The following is an 18,730-nucleotide window of genomic DNA, read 5'->3' as shown; positions in this document are numbered from 1 at the left end:
TACAGTGATGATGCAATAGCTTCTGCTCTCCACTCTGTCCTGTCCCATCAGGAAAATGGGGTCTTGTATGCCAGACTGCTGTTTATAGACTTCAGTTGGGCATTCAACACCATCTTACCCTAGAAACTGGTGGGGATACTGTCCTGCCTGGGTCTTGACACCTCCCTCTGTAATTGGATACTGGACTTCTTAACAGTAAGGCCACAGTCAGTCCGTGTGGGCAGCAATATCTCTCACCCCATTACACTGAGAGCAGGCTCTCCCCAAAGCCGTGTGCTCAGTCCGCTGCTGTTCACACTGCTGACACATGACGATGTTGCAGGATCCAGCTCAAACCGTGTCATCAAGTTTGCAGATGACACAACAGTGGTTGGCCTTATCAGGAATGATGACGAGGCAGAGTATAGAGAGGAAATGGAGTGGCTGCTGGATTGGTGTGAGTAAACAACCTAAGCCTGAATGTGGAGAAGACAAAGGAAATCATTGTGGACTTCAGGAAGGTGCAGACAGACCATTCCCCTCTGTGAGTACATGGCTGCTCTGTAGAGAGAGTTAAGTGCACCAAGTTGCTGGGAGTTCATATCACGGATGAGTTCACTTAGTCCTTATAATATCATCTCACTGAGCAGGAAGGCACAGCAGCGCCTCCACTTCCGAAGAAGACTGAGGCAAGCGAGGCTCCCACCCCTTCATCGTAACTCTGTTTTACAGGAGCACCATTGAGAGCGTCTTGACAAGTTGCATCCGGTATGGGAGGAGTCAAACATCGGGCCTGATGTCCCTACAACAGCTGAGAAGATCATCCTACTATCCATTGGGGGCATTTACCAGGAACACTGCATACGCAGGGCCCTTAGTATTATTAAGGATCCCTCCCATCCATCCCGAATCCACTTTGACTTTCTGCCATCAGGCAGGAGACTCCGATGCATAAAGACAAGAATGGTCAGGATGGGAAACGGTTTCGTCCCCCAGGCCGTTAAGCTTCTGAACTTCTGGCTGCATCATATTCAAAGTGTCACTGGTTAATCTGTTCCATACCTACAATATATAATATTAATCCACTTTAGTTTATTATTTACTTATGTGTGATTTATCTGTAGATTTTATCCTTGCCTTCATAAGTTCTTGTGTGTTCTGTGTGTAATGTGCTTTATACCTTGGTTTGAAGAAATGTTGTCTTGTTTCTATATACATTATATACACGTATGCAGTTAGATGACAATCATCTTCACTTGATTTGACTCAAAGTGCTAATTGCAATGTTGCTTTTCAAAGTACAAGCTGATACAGAAATGCCTTCCTGAATTTCAGATGAAATGTTGCAAACCTCTTAGCAGTTTTGGTCAGACTTGACCATTATAGTTTTGTTAGGATAAGTGATGTGACTTTGCTCTACTTTTTGTGCTGATAGGTAGCCATCTGATTGATGAGTTGGAGTCATCTTCAGATGAAGAATACGGTGAAGAATTTGACTTTGATAGTCTGTGTGAAGATGATGACAGTATCGAAAACAGGCCCCAGCTCAACTCACCAGAAAAGCTCGGTGGTAATCAGTCTGCTGATGATCTGCCTCCTACAATGATACCTGATGAAACAAAGTCAACCGAATTTGTACAGGATGCCACTCCAGTAAACACAAGCCAGCCTTCCGCATTTCCTGCTGCAGAGGACTCTGTGGGCTCTGCGTCTCACCTGAATTCTGTCATGTCTCCTATAGATTCAGTTGCGCACTCTATTAACACGGGTAAGAAAAGCAAGAAAGAACCATTTCATTCTCACAATAACTGAGTTACAGAATATCTTTCTTCATGGTTAACTGAGTTGTGCACACCAGGAAGGAACCAAATTTAAACTGATGTCTGCCTTAGTTAGCTGCCTTCAATTGAAGGAACATTTGCATAAGGGGAAATGATAGATCAGTTTCTTGTTCCAATCTACGAATCAGTAACAATGCATGGAATGTAAAATGAATGAGCTCACTGTCCAAAGGTTTAACATCTATGGGTTGATTACCAAATTACGCTGGCTCTGCAGATCAAGATGAATGCTTTGATTAGCAAGTATAAAGAAAAATTTTATGAAAATTGTACTAATAGCAGTCAGTAATTTCTCTCAATTTTCTTTCAGACTCTGCTACCACTGCCCCTGTGCCTAGGTGAGTTTCACTCTTCTAAATTTTCCAGTCTCCAATAGTATAATTGTTTGAAATATTAATCAAGAATCATCAGCCAACAAAGTTCTAGGATGGTTTGTTAATTAAATTTAAGCAGATCTATGAATATTAGGTGTGATTGCTTGAAAAATAAAACTGCTTTCACTTAAAACAAGGAAACAGTCCATTTTGAGATTTCTGTTACGTGAAGTCGCATCATCTGTGCATGCATCAAGAAATGAGTATTGACTTAAAAAAAACTTCATTTAATAACATTATTTTTCTCACACATTCTCTGAGAACAAATTTTATTCCATATCACAAACTTTTGGGTTGTGATTGAGTTCTGTAAGGGTGAACTTCTGTAAATTGAACAGCTGCAATGTGGTTGTCATCTGTACGTCATATTTAAGAATGTAGGATGAGAAGATAGAATTTTGTATTGCGCACTTGAAGATGTTCCATTTGATTTGAAGTTGTGAAATTGGGGCAAGATTATTATTTCTTCATAAGGAGCAGAGAAAAGGGTTCCCAGTTCTGAAGAGGCTTGTCAACAAGCAGTATCAAATGTTGTTTGAAATAAACAAACATTTCAGCAAAATAAGCATGAGGACAAACCAGGAGAATTGTCTTCGCTTCATCCAGGGAACATTAAGAATAAAGGCAGGCAGGCATAATTTGAAAATTGCTTCTCATTTGGTAAATCGAGTGCTAACTGTTCTTAATGTGGTTCAGAATTGCATAATAAATATAATGACAGAAAAAGGCGTTGCTCTAATCCTCTCACTTGCAACGAGTATTTTATTGAATGTGTTTGTCCTTTAATCTTTGCTGCTATTATGTTGAAGTTAATTACTTTATTTACACGTGCTGTTAAGAATACTGTTGCTTGTTTGTATTGGTTGCATGATTTGTTATTTTCCTCTCTGCGCGTTGGTTGTTGGTCCTTTTTTTTCTACGTTCTTTCGGGTTTCTGGTTTTGCAGCTCCTGTAAGCAGATGAATCTCAAGGTTCTATAATTTATACACTGATACTTTGAACTTTGAATGAAAATGAATAATGGTCATTAGGTGAGGTACCAGAACTTGGGGAATGCCTTTCTGGAGCAGAGAGTAATGGAGAAATAGACATTATCAGGAGGACCAGTAGAAAATTAAGTGCAGAAAGTTCATCGATCTTTTCATTAATCAGCTGTTCCCCACATAACTTCTCATCACTTTTTTCCCTTCTCAGCACTCCCTAGCAATGTGTGTTAACATTTCTGAAGTGGTTTGTTTACATCTTATTCTTTCTTTGATAATATCTAGATTTTTTTTTTAGCTTTTTAAAAAAATCTTACCAGACTTGCTCTTAATGTAAGTTGAATGCTTTATCTTTAGGAATAATTTAGCTGAGAACATGTTGATCAATCTTGAGAGCTTCAATCAGTTCATTTGGGGTAATTTATTTTGTAAATTACTGCTCAGATGCCCTCCAGATGTCTTTTTTGGAAGCAAAGAAAAAGTATTTAAAGGATCTGATTTAGAACACATTCTCCTGAGGAGAAAGGAATCTCTTTGTTTGGGGTTATTATTTTTCATTTAGTCCTTCTGGAGGGAGTTGAAACTAAATGTCATTTTGGCTCAGTTTATATCATTCCTTACCAGAGAATCAGATTGTAGGTTCATGCCTCACAATGCACAGATATGTAATCACTTCAGGGCATTGAGGAAAGCCTACTCTGAGACTTTGCTGTGGACCTTTAGTATGTGACATTAAACCAATATTTAAGTTGCTTAATCAGATTTAAAAAATTGGAAGAGTTGATGACCATGGGAAAGAGAATAATTAATTCAAAGTTCAAAGTAAATTTATTATCAAAGTGCGTATGTGCCATCATATGCACCTATGAATTTCATTTTCTTGTGGGCATTCACAATAAATACAAGAAACACAATAGATTCAATGAAAGACTGTATCCAACAGGATGAACAAGCAACCAATGTGACAAAAAACAACAAACTGTGCAAATACAAATAGAAAGCAAAAAGAAGGAAATAATAATAAATACATTATAAATATTGAGAAAATGGGATGTAGAGTCAGTCCATAGGTTGCCGGACCAGTTCAGTAATAGGGTAAGTGAAGTAATCCTCTCTACTTCAAGAGCCAGATAGTTGAGGACCAACCACTGTTCCTGAACTTGGTGGTGTGCGTCCTGGGGCTCCTGTACCACATTCCTGATGGCAACAGTGAGAAGAGAACATTGCCTGGATTGTGGGGGTCCTTGATGGTGGTTACTGCTTTCCTGTGACCCTGCTCGGGAAAATAAGGAGGCAGAAGGGATTAATAGGATTGCTTTGAGGGCCAGCCTAGAATGTAGCCATTCAGCTTACATCCCAAGTTAGAAGGGAAAATACAATTTAAAAAATCTCTTTCCTGATATAAGAAATTTTTTTATTTGTCCTGCTTTAGCAAAATTCTCCAAGACAGGTGACCTGATCGTCCACCAGCTTTCTGGGAGCCTTTTCTATGTGCAAGTTAGCTAATGTGTTTTCCAACTTGGAAATGGTAACTGCTCTTTCAAACCAAATAATTAGTTATAAAACTTTTAGCATGAACGTTCTTTTCTAAGAAAAAAAATCTTATGACTAAGTAAGACATGGCTGAATTTTTTTAAATCTTTGTATCTTAAAGCAATTGAAGCACTGAAATATTAAATTGCAGAATGTTTTGGTTATTTGTATAAATCAAAATGCTTCAGTTTGAAGCTTCTACCTAATCTGAGCACTTCCAGACTCTTCTATTTTTATGCCCATGTCAAGAAATGAGAGTTGAAGATTTTGAAAAATGTTTTTATTTACATTTTTACATACATTAGGTGGGAATAAATTTTACTCTATCTTAAATTTTTGGATGTTATTTTGCGATTTCTGTATGAGCAAATTTCTGTTGCGCAAGCGGTAGTAATGCATGGGTTACCTGTAATGTTCAAAACTTCATGATTAGAATGTCTCTCAAGCACAATGGTTTTTCATCTATTACCTTGTTGGGTTTGGCTTTCTCTCAGGTTGCAACATTTGATCTTTGTTGATTGGGGTTCGACCTCTCATGGATTATTAACTCTCTGTACTGCATCAGAGGTGGTTGAAACTCGTTCCCTACCAGTTGAATAACAAAAGGATAATTGTGAATTCGTCAAAATGTGAACTCGTTAAACCTTTGAGTCAGGAAGTAGTTGGTAGGCACTTAATGGAGCAATTAAAAATTCTCCAGATTAAATCGCTAATTAAACAATAATATTTCTATTTGGCGGTTAATGGGGTTTCCCCAGTCTGCTAACTTGAGCATTAGTACATAGACGAAGGACAATTTAGATGTGAAGCTACTCTACTGTTGAAATTAAAGTTTAGAACCACTTAAACTTTCTGTTTAAAGTTTCAGACAGAAAATGCTGGATGAGCTTTGCAGGTGTAATGCCCTGGTTAAGACTTCTATGCTGTGAGATATTTTAGATGATAGACAATAGACAATAGGTGCAGGAGTAGGCCATTCGGCCCTTCGAGCCAGCACCGCCATTCACTGTGATCATGGCTGATCATCCACAATCAGTATCCAGTTCCTGCCTTATCCCCATAACCTTTGATTCTGCTATCTTTAAGAGCTCTATCCATCTCTTTCTCAAAAGCATCCAGAGACTTGGCCTCCACAGCCTCTGGGGCAGAGCATTCCATATATCCACCACTCTCTGGGTGAAAAAGTTTTTCCTCAACTCCGTTCTAAATGGCCTACCCCTTATTCTTAAACTGTGGCCTCTGGTTTTGGACTCACCCATCAGTGGGAACATGCTTCCTGCCTCCAGCATGTCCAATCCCTTAATAATCTTATATGTTTCAATAAGATCCCCTCTGAGCCTTCTAAATTCCAGAGTATAGAAGCCCAGTTGCTCCAATCTTTTGACCTATGACAGTCCCGCCATCCCAGGAATTAACCTTGTGAACCTATACTGCACTTTCTCAATAGCAAGAATGTCCTTCCTCAAATTTGGAGACCAAAACTGCACACAGTGCTCCAGGTGTGGTCTCACCAGGGCCCTGTACAGCTGCAGAAGGACCTCTTTGCTCTTATACTCAATTCCCCTTGTTCTGAAGGCCAGCATGCCATTAGCTTACTTTAGCAGTTTTCTGTAAAAGCAGTGTGTCCTACTGGTAAGAGTGTTTTGGCTTCGGCTATAGATAAGGAGCCATGTTCAACTTAAGAATATTGTATCAGCCAATCGTAGCTTCCTGCCCAGTGGAAGATTTGGGAGAGCTGGGCAAAAGGGAAAATGCTGCAGAATTCTGTTTGAAAAAGGGTCCCTGTTGCAAAAAGTACTTTGTGGAGATAAGTGCTCTGAGGAAGGGCCAATACGCCTGAGATAGCCGGTTCGTTTGAGATGGTCTCTGAGGGAAATTTGGGCTGTGGTGGCTGCTTTCATGCAGACTGTGGGTCCTGCATGTGAGTAAAGAGATACATCCCTGACTAATCCAGAAACGAGCTCCAATGTTTATGTGCACATTGGACTGTTTTAAGTATAATGGGGCCTTTCAGTTTTTTCTTTTTTCTGTAATTGTAAATTAGGTAAATATGTTTTCTTTATAATTTTATGCTGGTGTATAATCTGTCATTTCTGGGCTACCAGAAGCTGTGTATGGGCAGTATTTACACAGTGTTCACTCAAAGCAAAGTTCCTTTAATCAGATCATCCCCACGTTCCTGTTTGGTTGAGCTCCAAATCATACTGATCCTAGATGTAGATTGCCTGTGAAAGGTGGCGTTCTCACCGCTGAGTCATGTGGCTGTTCGCAGAGTTAGTTAACGAGCCAAGCTGGTGTATGAGCACCAGCGAGAGGGTTACACAGGTCAGTAAGCCAATGTAGAGAGAGAAGCATTTAATTCTTTTAATGATCTTTTCATCAGAACTCATCAACCTGATCTGGTAACTATTTCTCTCTCTACAGTGTCTGCCTCAGCGGCTGAGTATTTCCAGCATAAGAAAAATTATCCCAAGGATGAAAGGGTTAATGTACGAGGAGCAGTTTTATGGCTCTGGTCCCATACTCACTGAAATTTAAGAAAGGGGAAGGAGTGCGCGATTTCATTGAAAGCTACAGAATATTGAAAGGCCCAGATAGAGTGGACGTGGAGAGGATGTTTCGAGTAGTGGGAGAGTCTCGGATCTGAGGGCACAGCCTCAGAATAGAAGGACGTCTCTTTAGAGCAGAGATGAAGATGAATTTCTGTGGCCAGTGGATGGTGAATTTGTTGAATTCATTGCTAGGGATGGCTGTGGAGGCCAAGTCATTAGGTATATTTAAAGCAGAGGTTGATAGGCTTCTTAATGAGTAAGGGTGTCAAAGGTTACAAAGAAAAGGAAGGAAAATGGAGTTAAGGGGGAAAACAAGCCAGTCACGGTGGAATAGTGAAACAGACTCAATGAGCCGAATGGCATACTTCTGCCCCTGTATCTTACGGCCTTATGGTCATTCTCTATTCTTATAAAACTTGTGAGACCTGCAGTTAACTGCTTTGAAATGGGTAGCTGCATCTGCTGAGCCCAAATTGAAAATCTCTTAGCATTTTCATTGATACCCAATTTGAAGTTGAGTGTTCTTTTTACTTTTCAGAAATGGCCATGTTTATTCACTTGTTTGCAGCTGATTAAGGTGTATAGTAGCATAAATTATTGCTTATTAAGGTCCAACTACATTGAAGAGCAACACTCACAACACGCTGGAGGAACTCAGCAGGTCGGGCAGTATCCGTGGAAGCGATGAGTCGACGTTTCCGGCCGGAACATTTAGTCAGGACTGAGTAAGTCCTCACGAAGGGTTCCGGCCTGAAACGTCGACTCAACGTTTCCACTGATGCTGCCCGACCTGCTGAGTTCCTCCAGCGTGTTGTGAGTGTTGCTTTGATCCCAGCATCTGCAGATTATTTTGTGTTTTCATTGAAGAGCGTAAAGGAGGTGCAGGCCATTGGCTTTCTGAGCCTGTACTACAATTTGGTGATCATGACTCATCTTAATATCTCTGTTTCCTGGCTATCCAAAATGTCTGTTGATCTCAGTTTAGGACCGAATGTTTGAACACCTACAGTCATCTGTAGCAGGGAATTCCAAAAATTTCCAATAATGTGTGTTGACTTGTTTCTCCTTATTGCAGTCTTCAGTTGTTCTGAGACTGTGATCCCTCAATGTTTAATTCTATAAGAATGAGATCAGTACTAGAAAGTAGTAACAGCCAGATAATCTGATTAGTGATGTTGATTAATATCCAGATATCAGGAATAACTGCTCTTCTTTGCTGATTGCTGCGGGAACTGGAACAAACCAATGCCGCTGCTGGAGCCCAAGCACAGGGAGTTATCCTGTTTGACGCCCCCTCTCATCCATCATGTTAATGTTCAAAAAAATTGAAGTGTATTTGATCTTTTATTAGCAAAGCATAGAATCTTGAGTTGAAACTTATCCAACTAAAACTAGTGATATTAAATGTACAGTACTTAAGTGGACCTTAGCAAAGTAGAGTTAGGTAATTTCCAATATAATTAAGCAGTCAACAAAAGATGACACCCAGTGGTCCCCAGCTCTAAACTGCCCAGGACGAAGCAGTAATATGTAAATAAACCCTTCGATTTTACCACGCCCCCCCCCACCCACGTGATCAGCTATCACAATAAACGCGCAGCACAGAATACAATGCAGATAGAAAAACAGATGAATGGCTCCTGCACTGATCTTGTAAGGTAGGTGAGACTTTACGACCAGGGATGAAATAACAACTTATGAAGCCATATTGCTCAGAAGTTCTCAGAGGAGCCCAAGCAGTTCGATCACTCATACCAACAATAAGAGAAAGACAACTCAGATTCCTAGGACACATCATGCGGAAAGATGAACTAGAAAAACTCATACTCTCTGGAAAGATTGAGGGGAGTAAACCTAGAGGAAGACCTCGGCTTATGTACGTCAAAAGCATAGCCAGGTGGCTACACATCGAGGAAATGGAAGCCATCCAAAAAACGAAGGATAGATCTATGTGGAAAACCATGGTCACCAAAGTCCGCATCGGATATGGTACCTAGGCAGACATATTGCTCAGAAAATTTCTTCTGGTATGGTTGTATCATAAACTTAACAATGGCCACTTTCTCACACTACGAACACTAGTTTCCTTTCCTCTGTTTGGTGCTCCTCAAAGTTCTCCACACTTCCTGAGTGTTTTTTCTGCTAATGTCAAAATGAGTAGAGAGTATTTGTTTAATGTTTCTGCCATAACCTTAGTCCCTCCTAAAATCACTACTGTCTCTTTCTATTTGACCAAGCATTTATATTTGCTATTTTTTTTTGCCATTTGACATGCCTTTAGAAATTTTCACCATCTCAGTTTATGTCATTACTAGGCCACTCTCATTCTTGTATTTCTCCTTGATTCCTTGTTGAATTCAAAAACACTTCAGAATTTCAGGCAATTATTATGATTATATTCTAAGCTGTAATCTAATGCACTTTAACACTAACATTTGGCTGTGTCCTGTTTCACATTTGGTTGGATCATAACTGGCGCATCAAATGCAAGTAATTAGCCAAATTACAATCTCTTCTAGTGAGGTTTGATTACTTAATGGATTGTTCAAAGCTATTCTGAATTCTTATTGCTAATGTGTAAGCATTTGTACGTACGGACAAAAGTGGCAAATATGCTTTGATAAGAAACTATAGTTTTATCATAACGTAAGCCCGGTAGATGAACCAGTATCCATGGTTTGAGAATTGCATGAGTGGCACTGCTAAAAGCAATGTGAATTCAATCGCAATCTCCATTACTTTTCTATCTTGAAACTGTTGGCATACAGATTCATCATTCAAGTGCTCCATGTTCCTGGATGAAACAAAGGCATGCTGTAGATGCTAGTGAACTATTGTGTTGGTGCGTGGCCAAGTGGTTAAGGCGTCGGTCTAGTGATCTGAAGGTCACTAGTTTGAGCCTCAGCTGAGGCAGTGTGTTGTGTCCTTGAGCAAGGCACTTGACCACACATTGCTCTGCGACGGCACTGGTGCCAAGCTGTATTGGCCCTGATGCCCTTCCCTTGGACAACATCAGTGGCGTGGAGAGGGGAGACTTGCAGCATGGGCTGCTGCCGGTCTTCCATACAACCTTGCCCAGGCCTGTGCCCTAGAAACCTTCCAATTCTCAAATCCATGGTCTCACGAGACTAACGGATGCCTATAAAGTGAACAATTGAACTGAGCTTGATACCTTGTCCAAGCAGTGTGTTTGCATGGGCATTCACACACCTAAATGTCTAGCAAGGTAAATTAGCTCAGAATTAGGAGTGGGGATACCAACCTAGTTATCCTTTCAGTTCAGATAAGATCATGATTGACGAGGGAGTGGAAAAGAACCTAGAAGTGACAGTTTGGTAAGAGGGAGCATTATTGCTGTCTGAAATCGGGTCCATGAGTCCAAAGGCTGTGTTGCCTGCTTGTTCCTAGGGTTAAGGATATCGTATCAGGACTGTAGAGGAGGGAGAAGAGCCAGCTGTTGTAGTCAAATAGGAGCCAGTGATCAAGTTCAGATTATTGTCATCGACTGTAATCATATAGTATATACTGCCAAACGAAACAACATTCCCCTGGGCCAAAGTCTTGCTGATGTTAAGTGAGTGGTTGTTGTAGTGCTACCTAGCCAGCTTTTCCATTTCCTTCCTGTATGCTGATTTGTCACCACCTTTGACTTGGCCAGAGTCAGTGGCATCCTGAGCCATCAAATATGGCATTGGAACTGTGCTTAGCCTCACAGTCATAAGTATAAAATGAGGAGAGTGGGGGGCTAAGTATACAGCCTTGTGCACCTGTGCTGATGGAGACTGTGGAAGACATGCTGTTGCCAGTCTGAACTGACTAGGCTCTGCGAATGAGGAAATCCAGAATCTAATTTACAATAGGAGATACTGAGGCCAGAGCCTTGAAGCTTATTGATTAGTTTTGAATGGGATACTGTCATCCCTTCATCTTGGGTCTGAAGTTAAAAAGTAGAAAAACAGAAGTCAGAATCTCAGGTTTATTACTTGTGCTGTGTGCAAATTGCCACAAGGTAAGTGAGATCAGACAGTTGAATTTGTGAAAGAAAATGGAATCAATTCATGGGGCACTGCTACCAACACTGGAGGAAGGTTGGGATATTGTGCTTGCAGTGCTTCAGGTGAACTGGACTTATTGGTATCAGTGTCCTTGCAAATCAAATAACAAGGCTGTAGGTGAAGCTTCGAACCAAACGTTTGGGGATGTTTCTGGTGTGGGGACATTTTAGGAAGTTAAAGAGAAAGCATTTTGTGTCTGTCTGAGGCTGTTCAAAGGGTAGGTAAGTGTTGCCCATACAGGAATCTGAAATCACACAAAGACTGGACCATGTTGGCAAATTTCTTTCTCAAGGGGTCATTGCTAAACTAAGTACAATTTTACGCCCAGTCAGTGCTTTCACCGTTACTGTTGTTAAATCTAGCATTCTATTTCAAATCTATTGAATTTCTTTAAATTTCCCAGTATTGTGTGGGACTCCAGTATCCTGGATGTTGGCTTTTGGCTTTCTTGGGTTTGCTTTTCAGATGAGAAGCATTAAAAGGCTTGTTCCATCTGTGGTTACACAGAGTGCTGGCTGTAGCTCACCACCAATGTTCTGGGCTGCCAGCTACTGAGTACATAAGGGGATCTCAAGACACATCCAGCAACAAAAGCTCATAATGAATGCATGCGGTTCTCTTGCAAGACAATAAAGAGGTGGTCAGGAATAAAGGGGGTGATCAGGAGATCCTCATCCTGAGTTGCTAGGAGCTCCTTGAGCTGTCATCAGCCAGGTCTTCTTTTACATCATTAAGTCTTTATGGCGAGTTCCAGTGTTGAATGGGACAAGAACTGTTGGACTGCTGCTGTGTGCATATACGATAGCAGTTTTATATGGCTACCCTCTAACAAGAACACAGGAAGTTAGGAGCAGGTGTAGGCCACTCGTCCCCCCAAGCCTGCCCACCCTTTGATTGTGATCCAGGCTGATCTACCTTGGGCCTTAATTCCAAAATCTTTCAAAAATATAAGTACTTCCACTTCAAAAACTTCACAGGTCTCTGGGATAGAGAGTTAGATTTGCCACATTCTGCAAGAAGAAATTTCTACGTACCTTGATTTTCAGAGACAGCCTCTTATCTTGAAACTGAGCCGTTTTGTTCGAGACCATCGCACAAGTGGAAACATACCAATACCTACCCAGTCATGTTCTCTTGATTCAAAGTAAATTTCATTATCAAAGTACATTTTTTGTTGGCATTCATAGTAAATGCGAAGAAACCCAATAGAATCAATAAAAACTGCACACAATAACAATAATGTCAGTGTTTTAGCTGACATGCTGAATCTTCGCAAACTTCTCATAACGTAGAGGCATTGCTTTGCCTTTCTTGTAATGCAACTTGCATGCTGGACCCAAAACAGATCCTCTGAAATGAAATCACTGAGCAATTTAAAGCTGCTGAACCTCTCCTCTTCTGATCCCCTGATGAGGACTGGCTCGTGGACCTGGAGTTTCCTTCTCCCTTGGTCAATAATCAGCTCTTTGCTTTAGCTGACATTGAGTGAGAGGTTGTTCACGTGGCACCACTCAGCCATATTTTAAAATCTCCCTCCTTTATGATGATTTTGTCACCACCTTTGCTCCAGCCAACAGCAGTGGTGTCGTATTCATGAACATCGTTGTATGAAAACTTGTGCAGTTGTAGACTGATGATTGATCAAGAGTTTTTTTAATTTGATTTACAGTGTGGGGAAACAGGTTAAAGGTGCAAATGTTTGTTCATTCTGGCTATTGCTATTGTGGGGGCACTTACACTTCTACCCAGCAGTCCAACTACTAAAGGCTTCTTTATTTATGTGCAACTTGCTGCAATTTCCTCTCTGCAGCATGTGGGCAGCGATCAGAGTCAGAGCAGGTGGTTCATTAACCAGTAGTAATATCTGGCAACAGGACCAATAGGAAGCAGGATATTAGGGAGGCTGCAGACATCTGATACCACCTGCCATGATACTCCCAGACTCCAGAAGTTCTGGAGAAAACTTCTTCCAGCAGATTCGGTGTTCTGACCCCACAGCTGGTCTTGTGCATCTCTCTACCCAACGCTCCTTCTGCTGGTGACACTCCTTCTCTTCCATATCGATTGGCCCAGTCAGAAGCATCTGTGATGCAGCACATTCTTCTGTTCTCCGCACAGGCATCTTCAGACTTGACAAGTATGTCCTCTAAAATTTATTTAACCTTTCCTGAGGAAACTGACAAAGTTTCTGTAGACCTGCTGAAGTGCTGTTCGTCCTACTTCTTTGCCTCATGCACAGCCTCTTGCTCCTCCTTATTAGGAGTCTGGGATATCAGGAGATCCATTTTAATCTCCATTCCACCTCCTGTGACAACATATCTGGCCCTGTAAAAGTGGACCTAGTTTTGTGTGGGGTCTAGGGTCACTTGATGGCTTAACCTTTGACCCTTTTCCTAGGTATAGCGAGAGGAGTGGAAATTATTTTGGCGTCTCATACCTTTTAACTATTGCTTTTTTAAACTTTTAAAGCGTTTTGTACATGGCTGAAAGGAAATTTTATGGATTGTCTTTCATTCCTTAACTAACAATGGCTGGGCAAGACATAACATATTCTGGAATGCAGAGGAATGCAAACCTGGAATTACTGATAAAAGCCAACTTTGCTACCTCGTGCCTAACATTGTATTGCCTTTGCCTGACAGGTGCTAAGTTCCTTCATGAAATTCAGGCTGTGTTGGAATTCATAATTAGGTGTCTGACTTGCTGCTCACTTGAAACTTCTAGTGTTGCTGCCGGAGAATCTTTAAAATAAGGTTCGACTTCAGGAAGGGTAAGACAAGGGACAAACTGATCCTCCTAGAGGGAGCAGAAATAGAGAAAGTGAGCAATTTCATGTTCTTGGGTGTCAAGGTCTCAATGGTCCCAACATTATCAAGCTGTTATAAAAAAGGCAAGACAGTGGCTATATTTCATTAGGAGTTTGAAGAGATTTGGTTTGTCACCAAAAACATTTGAAAACTACCATAGATGTTCTGTGGAGAGCTTTCTGACAAGTTGCGTCACTGTTTGGTATGGGGGGGGGAAGGGGGAGCTACTGCACAGGATCGAAAGAAGCTGCAGAAAGTTGTAAAATTAGTCAGTTCCATCTTGGGTACTAGCCTCCATAGAATCCAAGGCATTTTCAAGGAGTGGTACCTCTGAAAGGTGATGTCCATTATTAAGAACACCCATCACCCAGGGCATGCCCTCTCCTCATTGTTACCATCAGGAAGGAGGTACAGAAGCCTGAAGGCACACACTCAGTGATTCAGGAACAGCTTCTTCCCCTTTGCCATCCGATTCTTAAATGGACTTTGAACCTATGAACACCATTTCACAGTTGTAATATTATTTCTGTTTTGCACTATTTTTAATCTAACTATTTAATATACATGTTTATATTTACTATAATTGATTTACTTTATTTTCTGTATTATCATGTATTGCATTGTATTGCTGCTAAGTTTAAAAAATTTCACAACACGTGCCAGTGATAATAATCCTGGTTCCGATACCAGACTACACGTGGCAAATCTTTTATTTTAGCATGATATCGTAGAGAGCTCACAAGTGGAACTCTGAGGTACAATGGAAAAGTTTGTGCTTATATGTAGAAGCAGACAAGTGAGCAAATCCAACCCCCCATTAACAAGACAGTTGATTTTTGGTTCATCCGTCTACCATTTGTGTAGCTGTGTTATTGCTTTAACGAGGGATTTTGGCCAAAGCTATAATATTAGTTATGTAGATGAGGAGCTGTAATTACAAAAACAAGATGTTCTCAAGGACACCAAGCTTTAGCAATAGACTCAAGCTCTTAACCCTATATTCGAAATTTTCGTCCACAATTCCCTCTTTTTTGATTATAAGATCAACTCTATAGATTGGTGTCTGCAAAAGGGGCCTCATATCCTGGGGGTAGTAATTGCATTTTTAATCATTTTTTCTCATAACTATCCTCTCCCTCACTGTTTTCCATGTTCGGGGACTTTGCATAAAGTAAAGCAACAGTCTCTTGTCTTTAATGGGGAAGGGGTATATATCAGATGAATAAACAGTTGCAAGATGCAGCAAATAACTACTGCCAAGCAAGTCAGGGCAATAAGTCCATAAAAGAGGGGTTGTAACCAGGCAAACAAGCCTTCCCCAAGTACTGATTTAATCCAGCTAAAGAAATCCCAACCCTCAAGATAAACTTGAGAATTTAGCCTTTTGTATTTCACCTCGTAGTTGAGTCATATTTTTGAAGCATCTGTATATAAGTGCAATATTCTTTTCCAACTAGAGCACAAACCCCACCTTCTTTTGTTAAGACATAGTTCAAAGGTTTATTTTTGTTAAAGTTTACAACTCTGAAATTTTGCAATTCTCTGGGTAGCCCTGAAACTAAGAAAGAAAAAGAAAAGAAAGTCAGCACAATCGTCAACTCCCAAATCCCCCCTCCCGCAGCAAAAACTGAGCAAAATGAATCAGGCACATCGATCCCCAAATCCCTCCTGCATGAAAAACGAGCAAAACTGGAAAAGGCACAGCAACCTCCAGATGCCCCTCTCCCACAAAAAAACTGCAAAGATCAGGAAAATAAAATACACAGAATATAAAATCTGTAAGACTGAAAAATAGTGTTAGAGCCCAAGTTCAGATCCAAACCTGGACAATACTCTTTGGGCCTAGCTGCAACAGCAGCTCTCTCTCCTCCCCCCTCCCCCACCCCCTTCCCGGTACAGAGCGACTAATCAGAACACAGGCAGCTGGTGCTCACCCTCGGCACTCACTTCGATGATTCAATCTTCCTCATTGCTTTAATTGGTGAAGTGGAACCAAACATTGGCTTCAGCCTGCCTGTAAAAAGGTTTGCGCACGCTGCCTCCTGGAATCTTCTCAGACTGCGGGGCCATCCTTATCCAGGGCCATCCTATTTTGCAAAGCAACTATTTGAAGATTTTGCATTTCCTGATTCATAACGGATAATCTTTCTATAGTTTCATTAGCTAGACTTCATAATTCTAAATTAACATTATCTGTAATATGGGCATTGGGGTCCAATACATCCTGTTGTTCGTATTTTCAGATTGATCGGGCCACTGTGTCAGGGGAGAACATGGGGAAAATCGCAACCAATTTCCCTTGGACCTTGGTCCTGAGCACAAACAGGCAGGAGCTGTGACAACACGGACCTTCACATACACTTCCCTAGGCACTGTTGTGGTGTTGGAGCTATTAGCTGGGACCCGTGCTTGGAAACAGTAAAAACATTGCCTTGTAAAATTGGTGGTGGCATTTCCCCATCACTTGAGCTGCTCAAAGCAAGATACTTTACAGCATTCAAACAAGTCTGAGCCAAACTGTTAGTAGAAATATTATAAGATTGAAACCCAACCAACATACGTAATGAAGGCTCCTGTGTCAGAGGCAGTGGGCTTATGCACAGTAGACGTTGTGATGAGTGAGGAATGGTCATACAAACATTTAAGGCATCCGTTAGTCTTGCGAGACCATGGATCTGCACCTGGAAAGTCTTCACTCTCCAGGGTACAGGCCTGGGCAAGGTTGTATGAAAGACCGGCAGTTGCCCATGCTGCAAGTCTCCCCTCTCTATGCCACCGATGTTGTCCAAGGGAAGGGCAAGGCTGATACAGCTTGGCACTAGTGTCGTTGCAGAGCACTGTGTGGTTAAGTGCCTTGCTCAAGGACACAACACGGTGTCTCGGCTGGGGCTCGAACTCACAACCTTCAGATCACTAGTCGAATGCCTTAACCACTTGGCCACGTGCCCACAAACATAATACTTAGTTAAATTAGCATGGTAGGCTATATAATTAGCAAATTGCCATTACAGGTTCTGTAAATGCGGGTGGGCATGTGCTTCTTTTATATGTTCCAAGTTCCTTCGCTGGCGAGTCAGAGTGGCATGTTTATGTTCTGTCGGTGTGTTCAAATATAAGGTAGCAGGCCGACTACCATATAACTTCTGTGGCCTCGCCTCATCAGATTATCAGTTTAAAATGTTTATTTGTTATTCACTTTCAGTGCTTGACTTCTTTTTCTTCCTCTTGATCGTTGCGTCTTCCTCGGGCGCCGCTGGCATCGCAGGAGCCACTCCTAGTTTGCACCATTTTCCGTGAATCCACTCGGGTTTCCCTGCCACTTCCAACGCCATTCTTGTGGTCAGTCGGACTTGATACGGACCTTTCCATCTAAGAGAAAAAGTATATTTTATCGAGTGATTTAATAAGCATATCATGTCCTGGTGTGAAGGAGTGAGTTTTGCTTTCCCCTAGCCTGGGCAATGCCTGCACAATCTTAGCATGGTTTGCCTGTGCAGCTCCACAGAGAGCTTGGGCATATTGTAAGGTATTTTCATCCATACAGATAAGGCTGGCCTGTGCAGGGGTCAATGGTCACACGGCAGGCCACTTTAATCCTGGTTCTTGGCAAACTTTTACAAATGTGTTTTTGTATTCCATTCATGTGTCTACCAATCCAGGTGATTGGGGTTGATACAGAATATACAGTTGTCAGTTGAATACCTATGCCTGGCTAAGCCCCTCAGTGATTTGAGCTATGAGATGAGTTCCCCTGCTACTGTTCATATTAGTGGGGACTCCAAACCTTGGGATTGTATTTCTCTTGAACCACTTTACTACAGTGCCAGGTGTCATCCTTCTTCACAGCAAACGCTTTGGCCCAGATAGAAAACATAACTGCAATCACCAGCATATACCTGTATCGGTTTTGTGCAAGTATTTGCATAGAACCAATTTGCGAGCTGTTAAAGGGTCCCTTGAATATTGGTAAATGATTGATCTTTGCTGGTGTTTTACATCAATTGTTTCGCAAACAAATCATGCAGTTTCCACACGTTCTCTGAGTGGCTGCCAGTATTCCTGGGGCAAACCACTGTTGTGTGCACGCACGACTGATTCCCTCCTTTTCCTGTATGACCCTGCCCACGTGCCAGCTTAGTGGGGGTATGCAGGGATCCCTTGGGACATACTGCACGTCCATCTGGGGGAGTGGAATAGCTTGGAGTAAATTAATAATTAATTGAGATTACCTGATTGCCAAAATCACGTGTCACTCCAAAAGCATATGGAGAATCAGTGTAAGTGCTAGCAGACTTGCCTGTTGCTGCTGTGCAAGCAGGGGTTAGAGCAAGCAATTCAGCTGCTTGTGCTGAGGTACCAAACAGAAGTGCAAATAAGCCTCTACTGTCTCAAAAGAAGGACTAATAGCAGATCCAGAAAGCATCTGTGTATCGGATGGGCGGACGGAAGACCCACCAGTAAACAGAATTACTTACTCCGGGTTGTCGAGGGTGGTACTTCGCAGGTCAGAGTGCGGGGATGTGGTGGCTTCCAGTGCTGCCACACTATCATGCTAAGGTCTCTTATCCTCCATCTCAGTTAGTTAATGGAAGAAGAGAAGTGGGAT

General features: G+C 41.6%; 1 protein-coding gene across 3 annotated transcripts in view; it reads left to right on the top strand.

The window, feature by feature from the left end:
- Nucleotides 1-18,730, top strand: part of LOC134337913 (rho guanine nucleotide exchange factor 10-like protein) — a 225,223-nt gene that overhangs the window by 62,751 nt on the left and 143,742 nt on the right. For 2 of the 3 annotated variants that reach the window (XM_063033279.1, XM_063033278.1), the window contains 2 exons: nucleotides 1,415-1,747; nucleotides 2,131-2,158. In XM_063033279.1, the coding sequence (XP_062889349.1) occupies nucleotides 1,415-1,747; nucleotides 2,131-2,158 (361 nt within the window). Of the gene's footprint in view, nucleotides 1-1,414; nucleotides 1,748-2,130; nucleotides 2,159-18,730 lie in introns of those variants that run through there. The other variant, XM_063033281.1, reaches the window with a different exon arrangement.

Source organism: Mobula hypostoma, chromosome 25 (genome assembly GCF_963921235.1).
Source record: "Mobula hypostoma chromosome 25, sMobHyp1.1, whole genome shotgun sequence".
NCBI classification, from domain to species: domain Eukaryota; kingdom Metazoa; phylum Chordata; class Chondrichthyes; order Myliobatiformes; family Myliobatidae; genus Mobula; species Mobula hypostoma.
Note: the sequence above shows the minus strand (reverse complement) of the source record. Positions and strands in the feature narration are given on the sequence as shown.